The sequence below is a fragment of the Elephantulus edwardii genome, unplaced genomic scaffold, assembly GCF_000299155.1.
Source record: "Elephantulus edwardii isolate Elephantulus edwardi_28Jun2011 unplaced genomic scaffold, EleEdw1.0 scaffold00208, whole genome shotgun sequence".
NCBI lineage: Eukaryota > Metazoa > Chordata > Mammalia > Macroscelidea > Macroscelididae > Elephantulus > Elephantulus edwardii.
In genome coordinates this window covers 2371152-2391602 of record NW_006399958.1, presented here as the reverse complement: position 1 = coordinate 2391602, position 20451 = coordinate 2371152, and the positions used below count along the sequence as shown (strand labels likewise).

The window sequence follows — 20451 nt, the reverse complement described above, 5'->3', positions numbered from 1 at the left end:
CACCCTCCCAAGCATGATGTCCTTCTCCAGGTAGACTAGAAAGGAAAAAAAAAAATTTTAAAAACCCACCACAAAACCCAAACGGCAGAAGAGTTGATACCAGCCCTTGGGCACTCCATGTGTGTTAGGAGTAAAATTGACTTCTCCAGAAGCTCACCAGATCTTTTCTGCCCCGAGGTGCCCAAGTGAACTGAAACCACTAACCTTTTCAAGGTCAGTAGCTACACACATGAAGAGCTGCCACCACGTAGGGACTTTATAATCAATAATAAACCCACTGCCCCGTAGGCAAAGTGTGACTCACAGGGACCCTATGGAAGCCTATTGCCTCATTCAAATACCCTGGAGCAACTGGTGGTGGGGGTCCCACCTGCTCACCTCCTCCGTAGCAACTGAGCATAGCAACAGCTTCCACTGCTGTGTGGGAATCCCATCATTAACAATGCTGTCGTTGAAAAAACAAATAAACAAAAAACAATGCTGTCGTTGATTGCCTTCAAATCAAGCATGACTCACATGAACAAAAGGTCTGAAGCCCCTCTGCAACTATTGACATTTATTAAAGTTCATAATTTCAAGAGGCACAGTGTTTAGGAAGTGGATGCCCCTCCTGCTTCCAAACCTGTCATAGTATGTTATTGTTGTTATGTTCTGCTGAGTCGCCTGCGATGCATAGAGACCCTATGTACAGCAGCTCTGAACCCTGCCCTGTCCTGAGCCAGTCTCACTAATTCTAACATACTAACCTCCACTGCCCCAGTTACTGCATCAATTCATGTCACCCGGGGTCTCCCTCTCCTGCACTGTCTGTCCTTCCTTCCGAGCATGAAGCCCTTCTTCAAGGACCTATCTCTCCTGGCCACATGCCCAAAGTAAGTGAGGTGAAGCTTCAGAATCCTAGCCTCCGAGGAGAGACTTTGTTTGTTTCTCCCTCTCCAAGCCAGACCTGTTTGTTTTCTTGGCAGTCCCTGGTAGTTCAAGACCTTCTCCAGCACCACCACTCGAAGGCATCTATTCTTCTTCTGTCATCCTTAGTCACTGTCCAACTCTCTGAAGCATAACAAGTAATTGAGAAGACCAGTTGGAAGCAGGAGTGGCATCCACGTCCTAAATAACATGTCTCCGTAACCTCTAGGAACTTTGATAAATGGCGGTATTTGTAGAGGGGCTTCAGGTCTTTTGTTCATAGGGTCGCTATGAGTCATGCTCAACTCGAAGGCAAAGACAACAACAACATGGCCTGGATTAGGCGCACCTTTGTCTCTAGACTGACATCGTTGCTCTTCAGGTCCATGACAGTAGATTTTTTTCCCCAATGCAATTCGTCCTGTGATTTTTTGACTGCTGGTGTTAATAAAGAGTGTCGATTGTGAATCTGAGCAAATTAACAACACCAGGGCCAAACCCACCGCCAGAGAGTCGATTCCAACTAAGGGCGACCCTCTGTCAGGTCCCTGAGTCTCTAAACCTTCACAGGCGGTGGCAACTGGTCAGTCTTTCTGCTTCGTAGCAGCTTCTGGATTCGAACTGCTGACTTCTGGCTGCCTCTCCTCCCACGTCAAAGCCAATGCTCCTGTCCATTTTTCTCGATCGAATCTCCCCTTCCCCCACTAGATGCAACACCGCCCTCCCAGTTTTAGTGGCTGTTCCTGGTGGTGCAGAGGTTAAAGGCCTTTAGCTGCTAATCAAAAGTTCAATGGTTCGAGCCCACTAGCTGCTTGCAGGAGGCAGATGCTAGCAGTCTTCCGCAAAGACTGCAGCTTGAAAGAAAAATGAAAATAATCCTACTCCAGCTTTGGAAACTCCGCGGGACAGCCCTACTCGGTCCTATAGGGTCGTTAAGGAAATTTTGTGGATTGTCCTATAGAGGTGCTGGGTTGGAAGGGACTCCACGGTGATGCGCTTTTTTGGGGTCTTCCGGGCGGAGGCGGATTTGAACCCCTTTAACTCAATCAAGCCCTTGGGCTTTCATATTACTGCATTGTGCATAGTTTTCCACTTGTGACACTTGTGACATTTGACAGCCAGGAATAAAAATGGCTACGAGCGTTCTGAACCAGATCAAGCTGCACGGAAAAAGCGAAAAGCCAGAAGCAGAGCGTGGCGTGACCCTCCGAAGCCACCGTCCCCGCCATCTCTTCCTGTTTGTCGGAAAAAAAAAAGTCCAAGGCTGTGTCTGCGTCAGCGGGGGCGGAAGGGCGGGCTCACTTACACTCGCGACTCCTATTGGTTGAGCCGATGACGAAGGCGGGGCGAGGGCTCCGCACGACGTCAGAACCCCGCGGTCGAGACGTCGAAGGCATTAGGAAGACGGGAGCTAGCAAGATCCGCGGCGCAGTTCCGCTCCCTGTTGACGCCGCTTCGGGCCCCGGCTGGCGAACTCCGAAGACGAAAACGGAGACGCTAGTAAGCAGCGCGGCGGGGAGACGGCCAGGGCGGGCATTTCTTTGGGAATTTACGCCCCACGGCTTTCCCGGTAGTCTTAACCAACGGACGCCCCTTGCGGGCGTCGCTGGGGTGTGGTGGGGACGGGCCGGCCACTGCGCATGCGCCTGCGGGGTCTCGCGGGAAGTGCGCCAGCGCGCATGCGCGCCAGCTTTGGTTGGGGGTGGGGAGGGCCCCGCTTTGGAATGTTCCTCTCCCGGAATTCCCTCGCTTTTCTTTTGATCGGGAGATTCCATTCGGGCAGCGAGGTCGCCCCGAGCGACGGGCGGCCGGCCAGTCCGGCTGCTTTCCCCGGGGACGTGGTGCGCAGGCTCGGCGGGGGCCCCCCGGGTGGCCTCGTTCGCCTTCCCCCGGGACGGCCAGGTGCTTGCTTCACCCCCCCCATTCTCTCCACGCTCGGGCCCCACGCGTCTCTGCTTTTTCCCTGTCCCCCCTCTTTTTTTGTAGGGCTTTGGGGGTTTTCAGGAGCCCCAGGTGGCGCGGTGGGGTACGCGATCGGTTAGCAAACAGACAGATGGGGCGGTTGGCCTCTGCGGGGGAAGAGGAGGAAATCTGCTAGGCGACGTCACCACTGTGGGGATCCCCGTGGGAATCCTCCATTCCCTGCAGGGTCGCTGTCAACCGTGATCAGCTGGGGGGGGCAGTGGCAGCAGCAGCAGGGTTTTGGGGTTCTGCAGGGGGTTCTCCGTTGAGATCCTCGCTACCTAGTTCCCCATGAGTGAGGTCCCTCCCACTATGGGCCCCTATTGTTGGTTGCTATGGAGACGCTTCTGCTTCTTGGAGTCTTGCGTGTGGCTGGAACTGCCCTACTGGGAGGGCGATCCTGTCCCTGCCTGTCCACCTGGGTGACTTCCGACTGTCAGCACTTAAGTTGAGATTCAGAAACAGACAGAGAGCGAGAGAGACAGAGAGTCAGAAACCAACTCAGCGAGAGAGACAGAGAGTCAGAAACCAACTCAGCTGGCCCCCTCTAGCAGGTGTCCAGAGGTGGTGAATTGCCCATTTTTCTCCGGAGCAGCACCTGGTGGATTTGAACCACCTGCCTTTAGTTTGGCAGTGGAGCTCCCTAGTATTACTTTTTCATCCCTTGTGCCTGGCATTGCCATCAACTCAGTTGTCATTTGCTGTGACTTTAAGTAAAAAGATACAGTGAAACGCTCTCTTGGGGTTTTCTAGGCTGCGGTCTTTATGGAGACAGGTGGCCATGTTTTCCTCCTTGCAGGATGAGCAGTGAGTTTGAACCACCAACCCTTCAGATGGAAACTGAAAGCTTTAACCATGATAGCACTGAGGCTTCCACCCAAGGGTACCTTTTTGGTGTTCAAAAAAACCCAACTCTGTTACCGAATGTGTTTATATTCACTGTATCTACCTTTTTTTTTTTTTTGACACTGCAGCAGACTTTTAAATTGATGTCCGTGCTTAGAAACACATTTTTTTGATGTGTTACTGTCATTTGCAGCAACGTGTTAAACATTTTATTATTTTTTTGTTTGTACCATCAAATCAGATCTGATTGGTACAGGAGGAGATTGTCTAGAGCATCTGGTGGATTTGAACTGTGGACCTCTGGAATTGCAGCGCAGCTTCTTGCTACTAGGCCAGCAGAGCTCCCTTGTATCAATCGACCTTAAACACCACCACAGCTTTATCCCCAGAGACACCGTCCCCTAAAAAGTGGTTGTGCTTTGTTCTTGGGCCATCATGCCTCTGCAGTCAGGGAGTCGTTTAGAAGTAACCTCTAAGGGCTTTCTGAGAACTTGGTTCTTTATGTGCTGGTTCCCTTCAGGCCCCCTTACTTCTCTGTTTCCAGGTTTAATGTTCAGAAGTCCTCTTTCCCGGTCTGGTTTTCCCCACACCTGAGTGTTCCTCGGGTCCCCTTCCAGGCTTCCTGAGGGATGGGGTTCCGCATCAGCCTCCCAGCCGTGGACGTTTGTCCGGATTGCTCGTCAGTCCTGTAGTGTCTGCTTACTCTCAGCTTGCCTCACTCTGGAATTGTAGGCTTTTTCCCTCGACTGAAGAGACCCGGTGGAACACTGGTTAAATGAGTGGTTCCGGCCCCCAGCCCCTGTCGTGGAGAGGCGTGGCATTCTGCTGCCTCGTGCGGATTTGGGTTCATCGTGACCTTGTAGGACAGTGTGGCTCTGCCCCTTGGATTTGCAGGGCTGTAGAAACCATCCTGGAGGCAGGCTGCCTCCTCTTTCTCCCACGGAGTGTCTGGTGGATTTGAACTGCCAGCTGTTGGTTAGCAGCCCAGAGCTTAATCTGTTGTGCTACCAGGACTCCTGTGACACTTTCTACCTCCGAAGCCCCACATGACAATTCCTGTCTGTCTGGTAGTTATTGTCAGTCATGGTGACTTGATGCTACTGGGTCTGGGAATTTTTAATCCCTTGATTGGAGTCTCCCACATCCTCTCCTCCTCTATCCCCCATCGTGTCCACCCCTCCGGTCCCACCTTGGGGTTTCCCCTCACAGCTTTAGCTTTCTTCATCCTGGCTGCAGGTCCTTCCATTTTTCTCTGGAGCCCTACAGGCTGCCTGAGGGCCTCCCTTCCTACTCCAGCCCTTTTATGCCTCTCACAGAATTCCTTTCACTGGTCTGTTTCCCTCAGGGGCTGCTCCTCTCTCAGCCTGGCTGCCTGGCTGGCCAGCTTTAGGAGTTTGCTTCCTGTCCCCACTCCACTCGTGCTCCTGGTGCCTCTCACGCATCCTCACTCCCTCTTTGTCCCACAGTCAGCAAGCACTCTGGCTCCCGAGGTCCATTCGTCGTACCACAAGGTCCAGATGGCGGCCAACGTGGGTGACCAGCGCAGCACAGACTGGTTAGTGCAGCCGGCGGGAGGGAACCAGACAGGACTTGTACTGGCTTTAGTGGGAGAGTCCCTCCCCTGGCCAGAAGGACAAGGGCAGCACTTTGGAGTGTGGGGCGGGCACGTGTGCGCTCGCGAGGTGTGTGGCCTCAGCATGCGGGCCTTCCAGTGGGTTCTCACAGGCTGTGAATCACAGGGAGAGTGCCCACCTCTCTCCCAAGTAGCCGCTGGGGACTCCCCAGAGGAGCACCACCCAGGTCAGCAGCACCACGTTCCCAGAGCGGTCCACCCCCCAGTGCTCCTTGGACCCCTGAGGTACCTGGTATTGGTGAACTAACTAGAACACATTTGACAAAGAGATCTGAAGCCAAAACCCCCGAAACCAGACGAGCTACTTATGGACAATTGTCAGAATGAACTCGTCTATGTGGCAAAATAGTGAGATGATCTATAAGTAGCGGTGAAAAGCCAACCGAGCCTGGTGATAGCTGGTTACCCAAGAAAAGAATTTTAGTTCAACCCAAAGTATACCCTAAAAACACCTAATTATTCTGTAAACTTTGGAGTAATTCAATAAAGGTACAGCTCTATTGAATCTGGATACAACCTAAAAAGGAGAGTAAGAACATTATACAAACATAGTTGGCCTAAAAGCAGCCACCAATTAAGAAAGCGTTAAAGCTCAAACTTTTAAACTATAATAATCCCAACAATATAAACCTAACTCCCTAATTTAATATTGGGTTATTCTATTAACTAATAGAAGAGATAATGTTAGCATGAGTAGCAAGAAACATTTCTCCGTGCACAAGCTTATATCAGAACGGATGCCCACTGATAGTTAACGATATTATAACCTTAATCCCCCCATAAACCCATTATTCATGACATCGTTAACCCAACACAGGAGTGCAACTCGGAAAGATTAAAAGAGAAAGAAGGAACTCGGCAAACACGAACTCCGCCTGTTTACCAAAAACATCACCTCTAGCATTACTAGTATTAGAGGCACTGCCTGCCCAGTGATATTAGATATTAGTTAAACGGCCTCGGTACTCTGACTGTGCAAAGGTAGCATAATCATTTGTTCTTTAATTGGGGACTAGTATGAATGGCAAGACGAGAGTTTAACTGTCTCCTTTCTCCAATCAGTGGAATTGACCTTCCTGTGAAGAGGCAGGAATATTCTTATAAGACAAGAAGACCCTATGTAGCTTTAATTTACTTACCCACAAGTCTCCTCATCCAACTGGCATACCCTAAGACTTCTGTGTAAGAAATTTCGGTTGGGGTGACCTCGGAGCATAAAAAATCCTCCGAACGATATTCTACTATGATATCACCAATCTAAGTTTACTTATCTGATTGACCCAATTAATTGATCAACGGAACAAGTTACCCTAGGGATAACAGCGCAATCCTATTCTAGAGTCCGTATCGACAATAGGGTTTACGACCTTGATGTTGCATCAGGATACCCCAATGGTGCAGCAGCTATTAAAGGTTCGTTTGTTCAACGATTAAAGTCCTACGTGATCTGAGTTCAGACCGGAGTAATCCAGGTCGGTTTCTATCTATAACTAATTTCTCCCAGTACGAAAGGACAAGAGAAATGGAGCCTACTTCTCATAAGCGCTCTAATTATTATTAATGATAACTATCTTAATCTAGAAAACAACACCCATAAATTTACCCAAAACCAGGGTATGTTAAGATGGCAGAGTCCGGTGATTGCATAAAATTTAAGCCTTTATACTCAGAGGTTCAATTCCTCTTCTTAACAGTGTATATCATTAATCTTATTACCCTCATTATCCCTATTCTCCTAGCCGTAGCCTTCCTAACCTTAGTCGAACGTAAGATTTTAGGCTACATACAACTACGTAAAGGCCCTAACATTATTGGTCCATATGGGCTTCTCCAACCTATCGCCGACGCAGTTAAACTATTTGTTAAAGAACCACTATACCCAACAACATCCTCCGTATCCTTAGTTATTATTGCCCCAATCCTAGCACTAACTATCGCACTAATTTTATGAACCCCCATCCCGATACCTACATCCTTAATAAATATAAACCTAGGCATATTATTCATACTAGCTGTATCAAGCCTAGCTGTCTGTTCTGTTCCATGATCAGGCTGAGCCTCAAATTCAAAATATGCACTAATCGGAGCACTTCGAGCAGTTGCCCAAACCATCTCCTGCGAAGTATCATTAGCTGTAATTCTGCTGCCAATCATTATTATCAGTGGCTCTTTCACCCTGTCAACACCAATTACAGCCCAGGAACACATTTGACTTTTACTTCCCATATGACCATTAGCTATAATAGGATTCATCTCCACACTAGCCGAAACCAATCGAGCGCCTTTTGACCTAACTAGAGAATCAGCCCTTGACAGTGCACAGGGCACCCCGACACCTGGGGCTGCCATGGGCTGAAGTGAACTGGACAGTTGTTTTCCGGTTTGCTTTAATCCAGGTCTTCTGTAGGTCCTTGACCTGTGGGACATCCTTTTTTGGTCCCGCACTCTGAGGGCTCAGTCATTGAGGGCTCTCCGCTGCTAACTGGTTCAAACTCAGCAGCCGCTGTGCGGGAGGATCCGTGGCCTGCTCTAGACATTTATGGCGTCCGAGGCCCTGTGGCCGGCTCCCCTCTGCCCACAGTCACTGGGAGTTAGGGTTGATGAGGTGCTGTGGGCTTCTTTGGCTTGGTTTTAACCCCTTCCACGCTCCAGGCACTGGCCACCTGTCTCGCATGAGTGACTGCCTTTGACCTCCAGTGAGCTGGTGGTCAGTACGTTACAGAGCAGGGGACCTGGGTGCAGCAACAGCAAGTGGGGGGATCTGGGATGGTGCTCGGCATTTAACCCTCTGCGACCAGGCCTGCCTGTGTGACTCGGTGTGTCCCCTCTTTGCAGGTCCTCTCAGTACAGCATGGTGGCTGGGGCGGGCAGAGAGAATGGCATGGAAGCGCCCATGCATGAGAACCCCGAGTGGGAGAAGGCCCGCCAGGCCCTGGCCAGCATCAGCAAAGCGGGCGCCGCCGGGAGCTCCTCCAAGGCCAGCAGCAGTGGGCCTGTGGCCAACGCACAGGTGAGGCGGCCCGGCAGGGCTTTCCCGAGCAGGGTGGGGCCTCTGAGGGAAGCCCTGGGAGGTGCCTGGTGAGGGACCAAGGTCTGAGGACTCCCAAGTCATTATCTGGACATCCAGCCTGATGGGGACCCAGATTTGGGGAAGCCTTCCACTTGGGTAATTTCCCACCAGCCTACAGGCCTGCCCTTTGGGAGCTGTGGGGTTCTGGGGTTCACTCCTGCCAACCCTGATGGTCATGGGCCCCCTCTCCACAGTACGTGTCGCAGGCAGAAGCGTCTGCATTACAGCAGCAGCAGTACTACCAGTGGTACCAGCAGTACAACTACGCCTACCCCTACAGCTACTACTACCCCATGGTGAGTGCGCCTTGGCCCTGCACCTCCCCTACAGATGCCACCACCCCATGGGGAGTGCGCCTTGGGCTGTCTGCCCCGGGGTGTGGACAGCGCTGCGCCCTCCTGTGGCTCCTGCCTTCTTTGCTCTTTGGTGCTTCTGATGTCAGTGCGTGTTAGGCCCTTCCACAGCACTTCTGTCCACACGCACAGACACACGCTGCCTCGGGAAAGCCTCTGATGAGCGCTGTGTCCCGGGGCCCCTGCTGGGACAAGCTCTCCTATCCTGGCTGGTCCCCACACCTTGACTGGTTTCCCCAGTTTACTCAATTTTTTTTTTATTTTTTTTATTTCAATGAACACAGTCTCCCCCGCCCCCCGGACACCCCCAACCCCACCCCAAATATAATGCACTCTGCAACTCTTATTCCGTACTCTAATGATAAACATAATGCCCTAAAATATAATACTTTTAAACTAGTCTCTTCCTCATAGACTTCAGTGTAGTAAACATCATTTATCCAGTTTTTCTCAGTCTTACCCCCACCCTGATGTTAGCCTCATTCTACAACAGTGGCACCGTATCAGTTTACTCATTTCTTAGTACAGAGGGCTGTGCTTCTTGCAGAGGAGGGAGTTTCCTCTCTGTTCTTTGTTCTGTGTTAAGAGTCAAGTAAATGTTGTCAGAGAAAGAAGTGTTTCTGAGAAGTAGCGTGAGCAGGATAGGGAGTTGTCCTGTATTTTCGCTCTCTGTTAAAGCTCGTGGGAGAACCTAGCGTTTATCGGGTGGAGGGGGAGACCAGGGGCCTGTGGGTGGTTCTGCAGATAGGAGAGGCGGGCAGAGCTCGGCGGCAGGCTGGAGGCGGGCCTGCAGCCTAACTCCTGTCCTGTCCTTGGCAGAGCATGTACCAGGGGTACAGTTCCCCCTCCCAGTACGGGATGGCCAGCTCCTACGGCTCCGCCACGCCACAGCAGCCTGCCGCAGCGCAGCACCAGGGAACCCTGAACCAGGTAACCTGCGTGCAGCCTGGGCCGTGAGCCTGCAGTCGGGGCTGGCCGGGGCTGGCCTGTGCCTTCTAAGTAGCTTTGATCCCCTCCTGCCAAATCCCAGCTCAGCAGTGAGGGTCACCAGGCGAGGCTTGGGAAACCAGTGCGGGTGGAGGGGTGCACCCTTGTCCTGCGCTCACTGCTACTCTCCCTTTCTCAGTCCTTGTCTCTTACTTTGCTTGTGTTGTGCCCTTGTTTAAAGAATACAATTGACAGGAGAGACCAGGGTTGAGGCACTGGGTGTGCTGCTTGCCCCACAGAAGTCACACAAACCCTGCTGTTTTGTTCTTGTTTCCACTGTACAGCTGAAGCTGTAGTAACTTTGTCTCAGGTGATTCCTGAGTCTATCTGAGCTCTAAAGCTGAAGCGGGAATTACTTTGTTGCAGGCTATTCCTGAGTCTGGGCACTAAGCAGAAGTGCTAGTAATTTTGTTTCAGTGCGTTGGGTCCATCTGGGATACTGGATTGCTCAGCCATCCTGTACTCTGGGCTCCCACCCTATTGGTGGGCACTCACGCTGGACTGATCAGACCCAGACCCCATGTCCCATTGGTATCGGCCGTAGCTGCTGTGCTCAGGGCACATTGCTTGATGCTTCTGGGAGCTGCCCCACCTGTGAAGAAGGGCTTGTTAATAGAGGACTTCTCTCAAGCTCCTTCTGGGTGCCCTGAGACAAAAAGCTTGGGGTGCAGGGAGTGGGGAATGGTGTAAGGGGGTAGGGGTACAGATGAGGTTAAGAACCAGTGTGTAGCTTGCTGGCATCACCCTCAGCACTGGTTTTCTCTTGCAGCCCCCAGTTCCTGGCATGGATGAGAGCATGTCTTACCAGGCACCCCCACAGCAGCTCCCAGCCCAGCCCCCTCAGCCTTCGACGCCCCAGCACAGTGCCCATGCTCTGAGCAGCGGCCCCCAGCCAGGCACAGTGCCAGCCACACAGCACAGCCAGGCAGGGGCACCCTCAAGCCAGGCCTATGGGCAACACAGCTACCCAGAGCCTGCCAAGCCCAAGAAGGGTCAGCAGCTGTGGAGCCGGATGAAGCGTAAGTAGGGACGGGGCCTCACGGCTTGTAGGCAGGGCACTGGCCGCTCCTGAATGGGTTCTGGTAGGCAGTGAGGGGAAGGTTCTGGACTCACAGGTTTCCCTCACAGTGGCCTGAGTGGGACTCAGAACTGAGGCTTTAGCAGTGTGGACCCTGAAGGTGGTCCAAGGTGGGAGCTCAGAATTCCCAGGCCTCGGCACTGTGGACCCACGGGTGTTGGGTGGAGCCCTCAGAACGCCCTGGCCTGGACCGTGTGGACTGGGGGTGCTGGGTGGAGCCCTCAGTGCCTGGGCTGGGGACCCTAGTAGTGGCTCTTGTCTTGTGCCTGTCGTTTGCTTCGGTGGAGGCTACTGTGGAACTGGGGACTCCTACAGCTGGGCTGTTTCTGGAGCTGGGCCTCTCCCACCCGGAGCCCCTCTGGTGCTCTCTGGGAGCAGGGGAGTCCTGACCCCCTCATGTTACTCTCTCAGCTGCTCCTGGAACCGGCGGTCTCAAGTTCAACATTCAGAAACGGCCCTTTGCTGTTACCAGCCAGAACTTCAGCTCCACCTCCGAGGGCCCGCACAGCAGCTTCAGCTCCCAGCCCAGCGCAGAGAAGGCCCCGAACCACAGGTGACTTCCCAGCCGGTCCTGCCGCTCTGCCCTCCCTTCTCCACGGTTGTGTGCCCCGAGGAGTGGGGCACCGGCGCCAGTGGGTGGGAGAGGGAGCCGCTCTACCCCGTATGCCATAGTGGCCTCACTGGCTGGGAGCAAAAGGTACCCTGGCTCAGACCCCGCCATGTCTCCCCACAGTGTCCCCTCGTCCCGGGGGAACCTGTCCGAGAAGCCGGACAACTGGCCACAGGACATGAAGGAGTACGTGGAGCGCTGCTTCACTGCCTGCGAGTCAGAGGAGGACAAGGACCGCACAGAGAAGCTGCTCAAGGAAGTGTTGCAAGCCCGGCTCCAGGACGGCTCGGCCTATGTCATCGACTGGAGCCGCGAGCCGCTGCCCGGGTGAGCCGCTGCCCGGGGGTGCCGGGGGCGTGGGGCCAGGGGTTCCGTCCTGGGTGCAGGGGGACTCATCGTGGGGCACTGGAAGATTCCCTGTAGAGTGCTGGGGGACCTGTCTTGGGGCTCTGGGGGGCCTGTCCTGGGGCACTTGGAAGATTCCTTGTGGGGCGCTGGGGGGCCTCACCATGGGGTGCCGGGAACCCCATCCTGGGGCACTGGGGAGTCCATCCTGGGTTGCCAGGGAACCCATTGTTGGTGCTGGGGACTGTATCCTGTGCTGGGGGCCCAGGGGCTCTGCCTGTATCTGAGAAGCAGCAGGCCAGCCCGGCGGTGTCCTGGGAGGGCAGGTTGTGGGGCTGTCACCAAGGGCTCACAGCTCCCTGCCCGCTTTCCTCGCCGGGCCTGCCCTCGTGGGTCAGGGTGGTGACGATGCTTGGCTGTCTCTTCAGGCTTACCCGGGAACCTGTGGCAGAGAGCCCCAAGAAGAAACGGTGGGAAGCCCCCAGTGGCCTTCACCCTCCCCGGGGGACGGGCTCCGTGGCCAGGGGCGGGGGTGCCCAGTCCCAGCGAGGGACCCCGGGGGCTGGGGGTGCCAGCCGAGCCCGGGGCAGCTTTGCCAAGTTCGGCAACCGCAACGTCTTCATGAAGGACAACAGCTCACCCTCCAGCACCGACTCCCGTTCCCGGTCGTCCTCACGGTCCCCCACCCGCCACTTCCGCAGGAGGTACCATGGGGCCGGGGCCAGGCCGGGGAGGAGGTGGGAACGGCGTCCGGCCCAGGCCTGACTGCTGGCTCTTCTGCAGCGACTCCCACTCGGACTCCGACAGCTCCTACTCAGGCAATGAGGGTCACCCCGGGGGCCGCCGGAACCCACCTGCCAAGGGCCGCGGGGGCCGGGGTGCCCACATGGACCGGGGCCGCGGCAGGGCGCAGCGTGGGAAAAGGTGAGCCTGGGGGGGTGAGGGCTGGGGCCCCAGAGCCTGCAGGGGAGGAGCGAGCTGTGTCCCTGTGGAGGGGCCGACTTCTGAGGGCTCCCCCGCCCCTTTCAGGCATGACCTCGCCCCCACAAAGCGCAGCCGGAAGAAGATGGCGGGCCTGGAGTGCGAGGACGCAGAGCGGGAATTGAAGAAGCAGAAGCGGGCTGCCCGCTTCCAGCACGGCCACGCTCGCCGCCTGCGCCTGGAGCCTCTGGTGCTGCAGATGGGCAGCCTGGAGGGCCTCAGGGCCGACCCTGACTGGCAGGAGCTGCAGATCGTGGGCACCTGCCCTGACATCACCAAGCACTACCTGCGCCTCACCTGTGCCCCCGACCCCTCCACAGTGCGCCCCGCGGCCGTGAGTATCTGGGTTGGGCTTCCTGCTGGGGACAGTCACGGCCTGGTTGCGGGTGGGTACAGCACAGAGCCCGGGGCCTCGCTGTCCCCCACGGGGCACGCACCCAGACAATTGGTGCTTGCTGAGTTTCCCAGAGCCTATGGTTTTCATAGCTGGCCGAGGCTGCAGGTCAGGGGCGTGTGGGACCCTTGTGTGAGCTGTGCTCCCTTTCCGGCAGGTATTGAAGAAGTCTCTGGCCATGGTCAAGTCTCACTGGAAGGAGAACCAGGACTACGCGTTTGCCTGTGAGCAGATGAAGTCCATCCGGCAAGATCTGACGGTGAGGCCGGTTTGGGGGATGGGCATGTGACCCAATCTGGGGACACATCCCTCCATGGGGCCTGGCCTGACCACCTCTGTCCTCCCCAGGTCCAGGGCATCCGCACAGAGCTCACGGTGGAGGTGTATGAGACCCATGCCCGAATCGCCTTGGAGAAGGTGAGCAGGTTGGCGGGAACCCAGGGCCCCTGCTCAGCTCTGTCCCCACTCTGCTGTCCTCCCTTCTCCAGTCCCACCTTCACGGTCTCCCTTTCCTGGCTCCACTCTCCCAGCCAGCCTCTCTCCTGTTCCTCGTTCTCTGCTGTTCTGATTGCTGTCCTCCTGCTCTCACTCTGCTGCCCCCCTCCTGTCCCCTTGTTTCCTGTCTCCTCTTAGCTCCCCACCTCTGTCCTGTCCCCCCTTCCTGTTCTCACTCTGCTGTCCTACCTGCCTCCTTCCAGGGGGACCACGAAGAGTTCAACCAATGCCAGACGCAGCTCAAGTCACTGTATGCAGAGAATTTGCCAGGCAACGTGGGCGAGTTCACCGCTTACCGCATCCTCTACTACATCTTCACCAACAACTCGGGAGGTGAGGCAGGCCGCGCTGGGCCAGGCTGGGCGACCGGTGGACCCAGGCTCGCCCTTCTCACCTCTCCCTCCCGCCCTGCAGACATCACCACCGAGCTGGCCTATCTGACGCCGGAGCTGAAGGCGGACCCTTGTGTGGCCCACGCCCTGGCGCTGAGGACGGCCTGGGCACTGAACAACTACCACCGCTTCTTCCAGCTCTACTGCCACGCACCCTGTATGTCTGGTTACCTGGTGGACAAGTTTGTAGACCGGGAGCGCAAGGCAGCCCTCAAGGCGATGATCAAAACGTATGTGACGCTGGGCGCTCTCCCCGCCCCCGCCGGCCTGGCCGCCAGGCTTTCGCTCTCCTCTCAGCCCCGACACTTGCCCGTCCTTTCTGCCGTCGTGCTCACTGCTCTGCTCCCTCTTCTGTGTCGGTCCCACCTTTCTGCTCTCCTCTCACGAGTGCTGCACCCTGTTCTTTTTCTTCTCCGTTGTCTGTTCCCCATCCATCCCCCTGCCCTCCTGCTGCCCTCATGGGTCTGGAGCCCTCCCGTCATCCAGTCCCTCCTGCTCCAGCAGCTTGGACCCGTGTGTTCTGTTCTCCCCTTTCTGGTTCTGTCTGTGTGTCCCTTCCCCTTCGGCTGTCTTGTCATGGCTGCTGGACCCAGTCTCTCCCTTTGCACCTGTCAGAGAGAGTGTGTGTGTGTGTGTGTGTACACACTCCTCTCCTCACATGTGCTGGCCCTCTCCTCTGCCCTCATCTGTGCTCCTGTCATCCTGTCCCCGGCACCTCAACCTCTTTTGTCACCTCCCTATGGGCCTGAGGCTCCCTGTTGGCCCCATCTTCTTTCTCTTTCTCTGGTGACCCACCCCCTGGGCCATAGAGACAGACTTGGAAAAGGGCTCCCTGCTCTCCACAGCTGTGGTCTGATGGGACAGAGTCCCTCTTCTTCTGCCAGTCCTTTTGACTTGGCAGCCGGGGCATGGGTGTGGGGAGAGTGTGTCGGGGTGATCTGTAGGGCAGGCCAGTGTGGCCAGGGGTGTCAGACAAGAGTGTCAGGACACAGGTGTGGACTGGTCATGAACAGCTTGTCTGGCCAGCGTTGCGGTGACCCCTCTTCCCAAAACACTGAGCTGTGTCTGCAGCGGTCCTGGCGGCTAGCACCGCTTCTTGGTCCCTCCCCACCCCCACAGTTGGGCATTAACTCTTCCTCACAGCCCCCAGAGGATTGTCTGCCCTCTAACGTAGGTCCCATTGGGCTTAGACACCCCAGTTGGCGTGTCTGCAGGTCCCAGGAGCTGTGAGTGTCAGACCAGCCAGCTTGGCTTTTCCAGGAAGGTTCCCAACAAGCCTCGGCAGCTTGTTAAGCTGGGGATAGGCTAGACACTCCTCCTGGAGTCCAGTGTAGGGTCAGGGCGAGGTGGTGCCAGGAAGAAAGACTGGAGCTGGGAGTGAGGAGGGCACTGTCACAGATGGGAGGTGCAGTGGGCCAGATGTGGCCTGAGGCCTTGGCCCTGGGATGGGAGATGAAGGGAGTCTGCCAGGCAGCCCTGGCCTACACATGTGTTCTGGGGGTGACCTTGCCTGTTCAGTGTCCCTGGCCTGTCCACCCTCTGAGGCCTAGTGGCCGTGTCTCCAGCAGCTGCTGGGTGTACAGCTCAGGAAATACTGTTTCTGGTCCATGGCCATGTGTGTGAGGGTCCCTGGGTAGAACAGTGGGTATCCTAGCGGGTGGGCCTGCCCTTGCTGTCCTTGTGTGACATGGAGGTAACCCTAACCCCTCCCACCTCCAGGTGTCCCGAGTGGTCGGGCTAGCATGCCTGTAAGGAAATGCAGGCCTGACTGTGGCCCCCCCCAACCCCAGATGCCCCGAATTCAGGTGGTAGGGCTAACATGCTTGTAAGGAGGTACAGGCCAATCTGCAGCCCCCTACCCCCAGGTGCCCTGAATCTAGGTGGTCTGGGTGGTGTGCCCATAAAGAGATGTAGGCCTGACTGTGGTCCCTGTCCCCAGGTGCCCTTGATAGCATGCCTTTAAGGAGGTGCAAATCTGTCTTTGCCGCCCCCCCCCCACCTCCAGGTGCCCTGAATTCAAGTGGTGGGGGTAGCATGCCCAAGATAGAGCCCCTAAAATAGTGTTTCTGATTGGCTCAGTGCGTAGTCATTGCAGCTGGCAGTAAGGTGCCCTCCGCCCTGGTCTGGGGTCTGACCTGGCCTGGGTCTGACCAAAGCAGGCCCCACCTCAGGGAGCCTGTCCTCCCTGTCCCCCACCTGATGGCCACATCCCTTTGCCTGGCCCTGCCCCTTAGCCTGAGTGACCTACCCTCTCCTGTCCCCTCTTTCCCAGTTCCCCTGCACAGGTAAGTGGGGACGAGGGGGGACACAACTGGGTGTTGGGGCTCCATCCCCACCCCAGGCCCCCCCAAGTCCCTGAGGTGGGAGGCTGGCAGGGGGTGAGGTGTGTTTGTAAGTACCATGCCAAGGTTCTTGGGGTATGTGGCTGGGGAGCGCCCACTCCCTGCCATGGGCCCTCCCCTGCCCGCTGCCCGCCTCATCACTCTCTCCTCTTGTCTCCGTAGCTTCCGCCCTGTGCTGCCCGTCTCCTACCTGCAGGCCGAGCTGGCCTTCGAAGGCGAGGCCGCCTGCCGAGCCTTCCTTGAGCCCTTGGCCCTGGCCTACTCGGGCCCGGACGCCACCAGCATCGACTGCCGACTGAGCCTGGCGCAGCTGCCAGCCTTCTGAGCACACCAGGGAGGGGGCCTGGGGGCCTGAGCCTGGTGCAGCTGCCAGCCTTCTGAGCACACAGCATGGGGGGCCGGGCCGTGGCCACACTGCTCTGCCCACTGGGGAGCCTTCCAGCATGGACTTGGGCTGTAAATTAATTGGTGGGGAGCGGGCTCCAGGCTGAGCTGCGCCCCTGCCCCCGTTTGCCCACCGGGGAGTTTGTACAGAGATTTTTCTACGTTTTTATTTTTGTCTCAGAGAAATGGCAGGGGGAAGGGGGGATGGCAGGGACTGGGGGGCGCAGTCTGCGGGGTTCATCCGTGTCTGCCTTTCACCTCCACTAATGCTGTCTCAGTGTTTTCTCTCTCTCTCTCTCGAGCTCATCCTCCGGTGCTCGCCCTGGCCAGTCCCATGCCAGGAGGGCCAGCGGAAGGAAGACAGGCCGTCCAGCCAGCCGAGCGCCCGCGTGGTAGGCGCCACACACCTGCCCGCCGCCTCCGCATCTGCCTCATCATAGACTCTTGTCGCTCAGCCCTTCGGGGGCCTCAGTATATGGGGTGAGGGGAGCCGTGTAGAAACTGTGTCCTTGGCCCCCCACCCCGAAACGCCACTGCCACCGCCTCCGCCACCAGCCGACCACGCCGCCACGCTGCACTGAGGACTCCGGAGGCCACCGCGGGACCTCGCCGGCCGGGCCTGCCTCATCTCAAGTTGTATTAAGTTGTCTGCGTGACCCCCTCCCTCTGCCCCAATGTTCTCCTGGTTCCCTCCTCCCTCCTCCTCCTCCTCTCCCCTCCCCCCGTGGTTCAGCACAGGTAAAGCGGTTCCCCTCCCTCCCACCTCCATGGATCACCAGCTCACGCCATCTTCCTTTTTCTTTCTGTGTGTGTTTATTTAAGTTCTTTTCTCCCCTTTTCTTTCGCCCGCCCTCCTCGCCATGTAGCTGATGATGTGCAGGGAGTTGTGAACAGCTGGACTGTCAGGCTGCCTCCTTCCACACGTTCTCTTCTGCCTTCCCTCCCTGCCTCCCCCTCCCCTTTCCTTCTTCATTCTTTTCTTGGCGCACTGAGCACCATTTGGAAGCTTGAGAGAAACCAAAATTAAAAAGGAGAGAGAGTGAGCTTGCTGCTTGTACTGCTCTCGTTGGGGGCTTGGGGTTCAGGAGGGGCTGCCGGCCAGTCTGGGGCCCCCGGGTTGGTCTGTGACCTCAGCGGGACCTCAGCCAGGGCCTGGTAGGTGTCCCCCACCCTCTTCATGCGGCACAGCCACAGTCTGTCCACTGCTTGGTCTCCCGCCTCTGAGCTCATGCTGAAGGCTGGCTCTGGGAGGCACAGCGGGGAGCCGTGGGGCACTTTGGCTAAGGTGAGGTGGGGGTGCAACCCCTCCTGGGGTTGGAGCACCCTCAGCCCCTCGGCCTCCAGTCTGTGGCCTAGCACCTGGGCCATAGGCTCCAGTGTTGGGGAAGGCGGGGCACAGAGGATGTGGTGGCTGATGAGTTCAAGGTCCCTGAAGGTGAGCTTGCGGGGTGCACGCAGCCCTGGGTGGGAAAGCGCCTGAGTGAGTGCGCGGGCGGCTGCAGCCTCCTCCCCGGGGCCCGCCAGGCGCAGCAGGACCAGCGTCAGGTGCAGGGCCTTGGAGGGCACCAGGAAGGGGGCACAGGACGGGGCCTGGGCCACCAAGTACGCCTGCGCCCGGGCCACCTCGGCCAGCAGCCGGGGGGCTGTCACCATGAGGGCCACGAAGTGAGTGGGGCGTGGCTGGCGGGGGCCCACAGGCCTGGTCCGCTGGTCCTCAAACTTGGAACGCCAGGCCCCGGAGCCCCACGCCACCTCACTCTCCGGGGTGCTCTGGGGCGCTGAGGCCCTGGCCGCATCAGTTAGTGTCGGTTCCCTTCCTGGGAGCCTCCACCCAAAGGCCTGGCACCCGGCGCCGCCCGCCTCTGCCTCTGCCGGAGCTCGGGTGGCCACGGGTTCCTCTGCGCTCCGCCTCCCCGGTGCCGGGGTTCCGGCCGGAGGGTCAGCGATTCCCTTCCCCGGGGCGACAGCGTCCACATCGGGCGCGTCTCTGTCGAGCGGGTCCTTCGCAAACTCATCCTTGTGCGCGCCCCTGAGCTCGTCCCGGTCCTGCGCGTCTCTGGGAGGCTCATCCACGTCGCGTGCGTCCTTGGAAAGTTCGTCCCCGCTAGGCTCGGCCCCATCGTGCGCGTCCTTGGAAAGTTCGTCCCCGTCGTGCGCGGCCCCGCCATGTTCGTCCCCATCACGCGCGTCCTTGGGGAGCTCGTTCCCGTCGTGCACATCTCCGCCAGGCTCGTCCCCGTCCAGCGCCTCCAGGATGGTGGGCCCGCGGCCGGAGGCCTGGCCGGAGCCGAAGACGCGGTCGGTGCGCGACTCGCGGTCCCAGACGACTCGGCCGCGGAAGCGGAAGTAGCGCACGCGGTGCTGCGGGATGGCCAGGACGCCGGGCCCGAGCGCAGCCAGCGGCGCGTCCCAGCAGAAGGCGACGAAGGGCTCCTCGCGCACGCCCAGGAAGCGGTCCGTGTAGCCCACCGAGAAGTCGGCGGGGTCCAGGCGCGGGTCCCAGCGGATGCGCTGGATGACGGCGGCGGCCGTGCGCAGCGGCGGCTTCTTGGCCCCGGCCTCGGCCGGCTTCGCGCTGGGCCCCTTGGCCGCGGGGGCCCCGGGGTGCGGCTGGCGGCAGCGCGAGCCGAAGCGGCAGCGGCCCTCCAGGAAAAAGCGGCAGGCGGCCGGGGGGGACCCCGGGGACGACTCTGGCTCCCTGGCTGCCGCCATAGTGTCCGGGCCAGGTGGGAATGACCGGCGCCGGGGCTCCGGTGATGTCAGGGGAGCTCCCGGCCCCGCCCCGGGGAGGCACCCTCTGGGAACCCTGAGAACTCCCAGGTCTGCCCTCAGCCCTTGCTAGAAAACAAGCTGAGCCTGAAGATCGCCACAGGTCCCGGGACCCCGTGGGCTGCAGCTGACAGTATGAGGCGTGTGGCTGAGCGCCCCTGGGAACTGCGCCAGCGAGCCCCGCTCCTGGGCACTGCGGCAGCTCCACTGTGCCAAGCCAGGTCTTCCCTCCGGGAAACCAGGCTCCACCCACGGAGTGTGTTACGGGCCCCGCCTCTGTGGGGCTTGGTCACGCCCCTGGGGGGTGTTGTGCCCTCCCCTCCGTGGGGCTTGGCCACGCCCCTGCATATGACTATAGGCCCGCCCCTGGAGAATGTACCTCCTCTGCCAAGCTTGGTCACGCCCACTGCGTGTGGCTATTGGCCCCGCCCCTGAGGAATGTTGTATCCTCTGGGAGCTTGGTCACGCCCACGAGCATGTTGTGACGCCCCCCCCTCTGCCGGGCTTGGTTATACCCTCTGAGGTCAAGCTCCACCCCCAGAAGACAGGTGGTGGTTTTGTAGTGAATTCACCTCTATCCTCTGACCAACCGATCTGAACCTTGCCCTGTCCTGCACCATCCTCATCGAGCCCATAGTTACAGTCCCCGAGTCAATTCATCTTGTTGAGGGTCTTTGTCTCTTTATCTGACCCTCTACTTTTCCCAGCATATCTTTTTTCCAATGACTGGCCCCTCCTGAAAAGATGTAAAAAGTATGCGAGACAGAGTTTCATTCTCCTTGCCTATCAGGAGCAACCTGGTTGAACTTCCTCCAAGATTCTTTTAGCATCTGTACTCTTCTCCAATGATGGGAACATCAGTAGAGAACTGCCAGAAGTCCAGGCTGGGTTTAGAAGGGGTCGT

The 20451-nt window shown here is 57.6% G+C and overlaps 2 protein-coding genes across 2 annotated transcripts; one reads left to right on the top strand and one right to left on the bottom strand.

Moving 5' to 3' along the window:
• Nucleotides 1-5182: 5182 nt before the first annotated feature.
• Nucleotides 5183-16768, top strand: LENG8 (leukocyte receptor cluster (LRC) member 8). Its single transcript, XM_006897292.1, has 15 exons — nt 5183-5269; nt 8183-8357; nt 8612-8713; nt 9590-9700; nt 10527-10776; nt 11247-11388; nt 11569-11772; nt 12219-12494; nt 12574-12714; nt 12820-13105; nt 13323-13424; nt 13514-13582; nt 13864-13993; nt 14075-14282; nt 16557-16768. Exons 1-15 carry the CDS (start codon nt 5232-5234, stop codon nt 16717-16719), a joined length of 2397 nt encoding a protein of 798 aa, XP_006897354.1. The 5' UTR covers nt 5183-5231; the 3' UTR covers nt 16720-16768.
• Nucleotides 16769-17801: 1033 nt separating this feature from the next.
• LENG9 (leukocyte receptor cluster (LRC) member 9) lies at nt 17802-19490 on the bottom strand. The gene has a single exon (XM_006897368.1). It carries the CDS (start codon nt 19488-19490, stop codon nt 17802-17804), a length of 1689 nt encoding a protein of 562 aa, XP_006897430.1.
• Nucleotides 19491-20451: the final 961 nt, after the last annotated feature.

Excerpts from the sequence above, each read along its gene's own strand:
- LENG9 (XM_006897368.1), bottom strand. The coding sequence starts at position 19,490 with ATGGCGGCAGCCAGGGAGCCAGAGTCGTCCCCGGGGTCCCCCCCGGCC.
- LENG8 (XM_006897292.1), top strand. The coding sequence starts at position 5,232 with ATGGCGGCCAACGTGGGTGACCAGCGCAGCACAGACTG. Across the intron at positions 11,389-11,568 it reads GAGAAGGCCCCGAACCACAG|TGTCCCCTCGTCCCGGGGGA; the intron begins GTGACTTCCCAG and ends GTCTCCCCACAG. Across the intron at positions 13,994-14,074 it reads CTTCACCAACAACTCGGGAG|ACATCACCACCGAGCTGGCC; the intron begins GTGAGGCAGGCC and ends CCCGCCCTGCAG.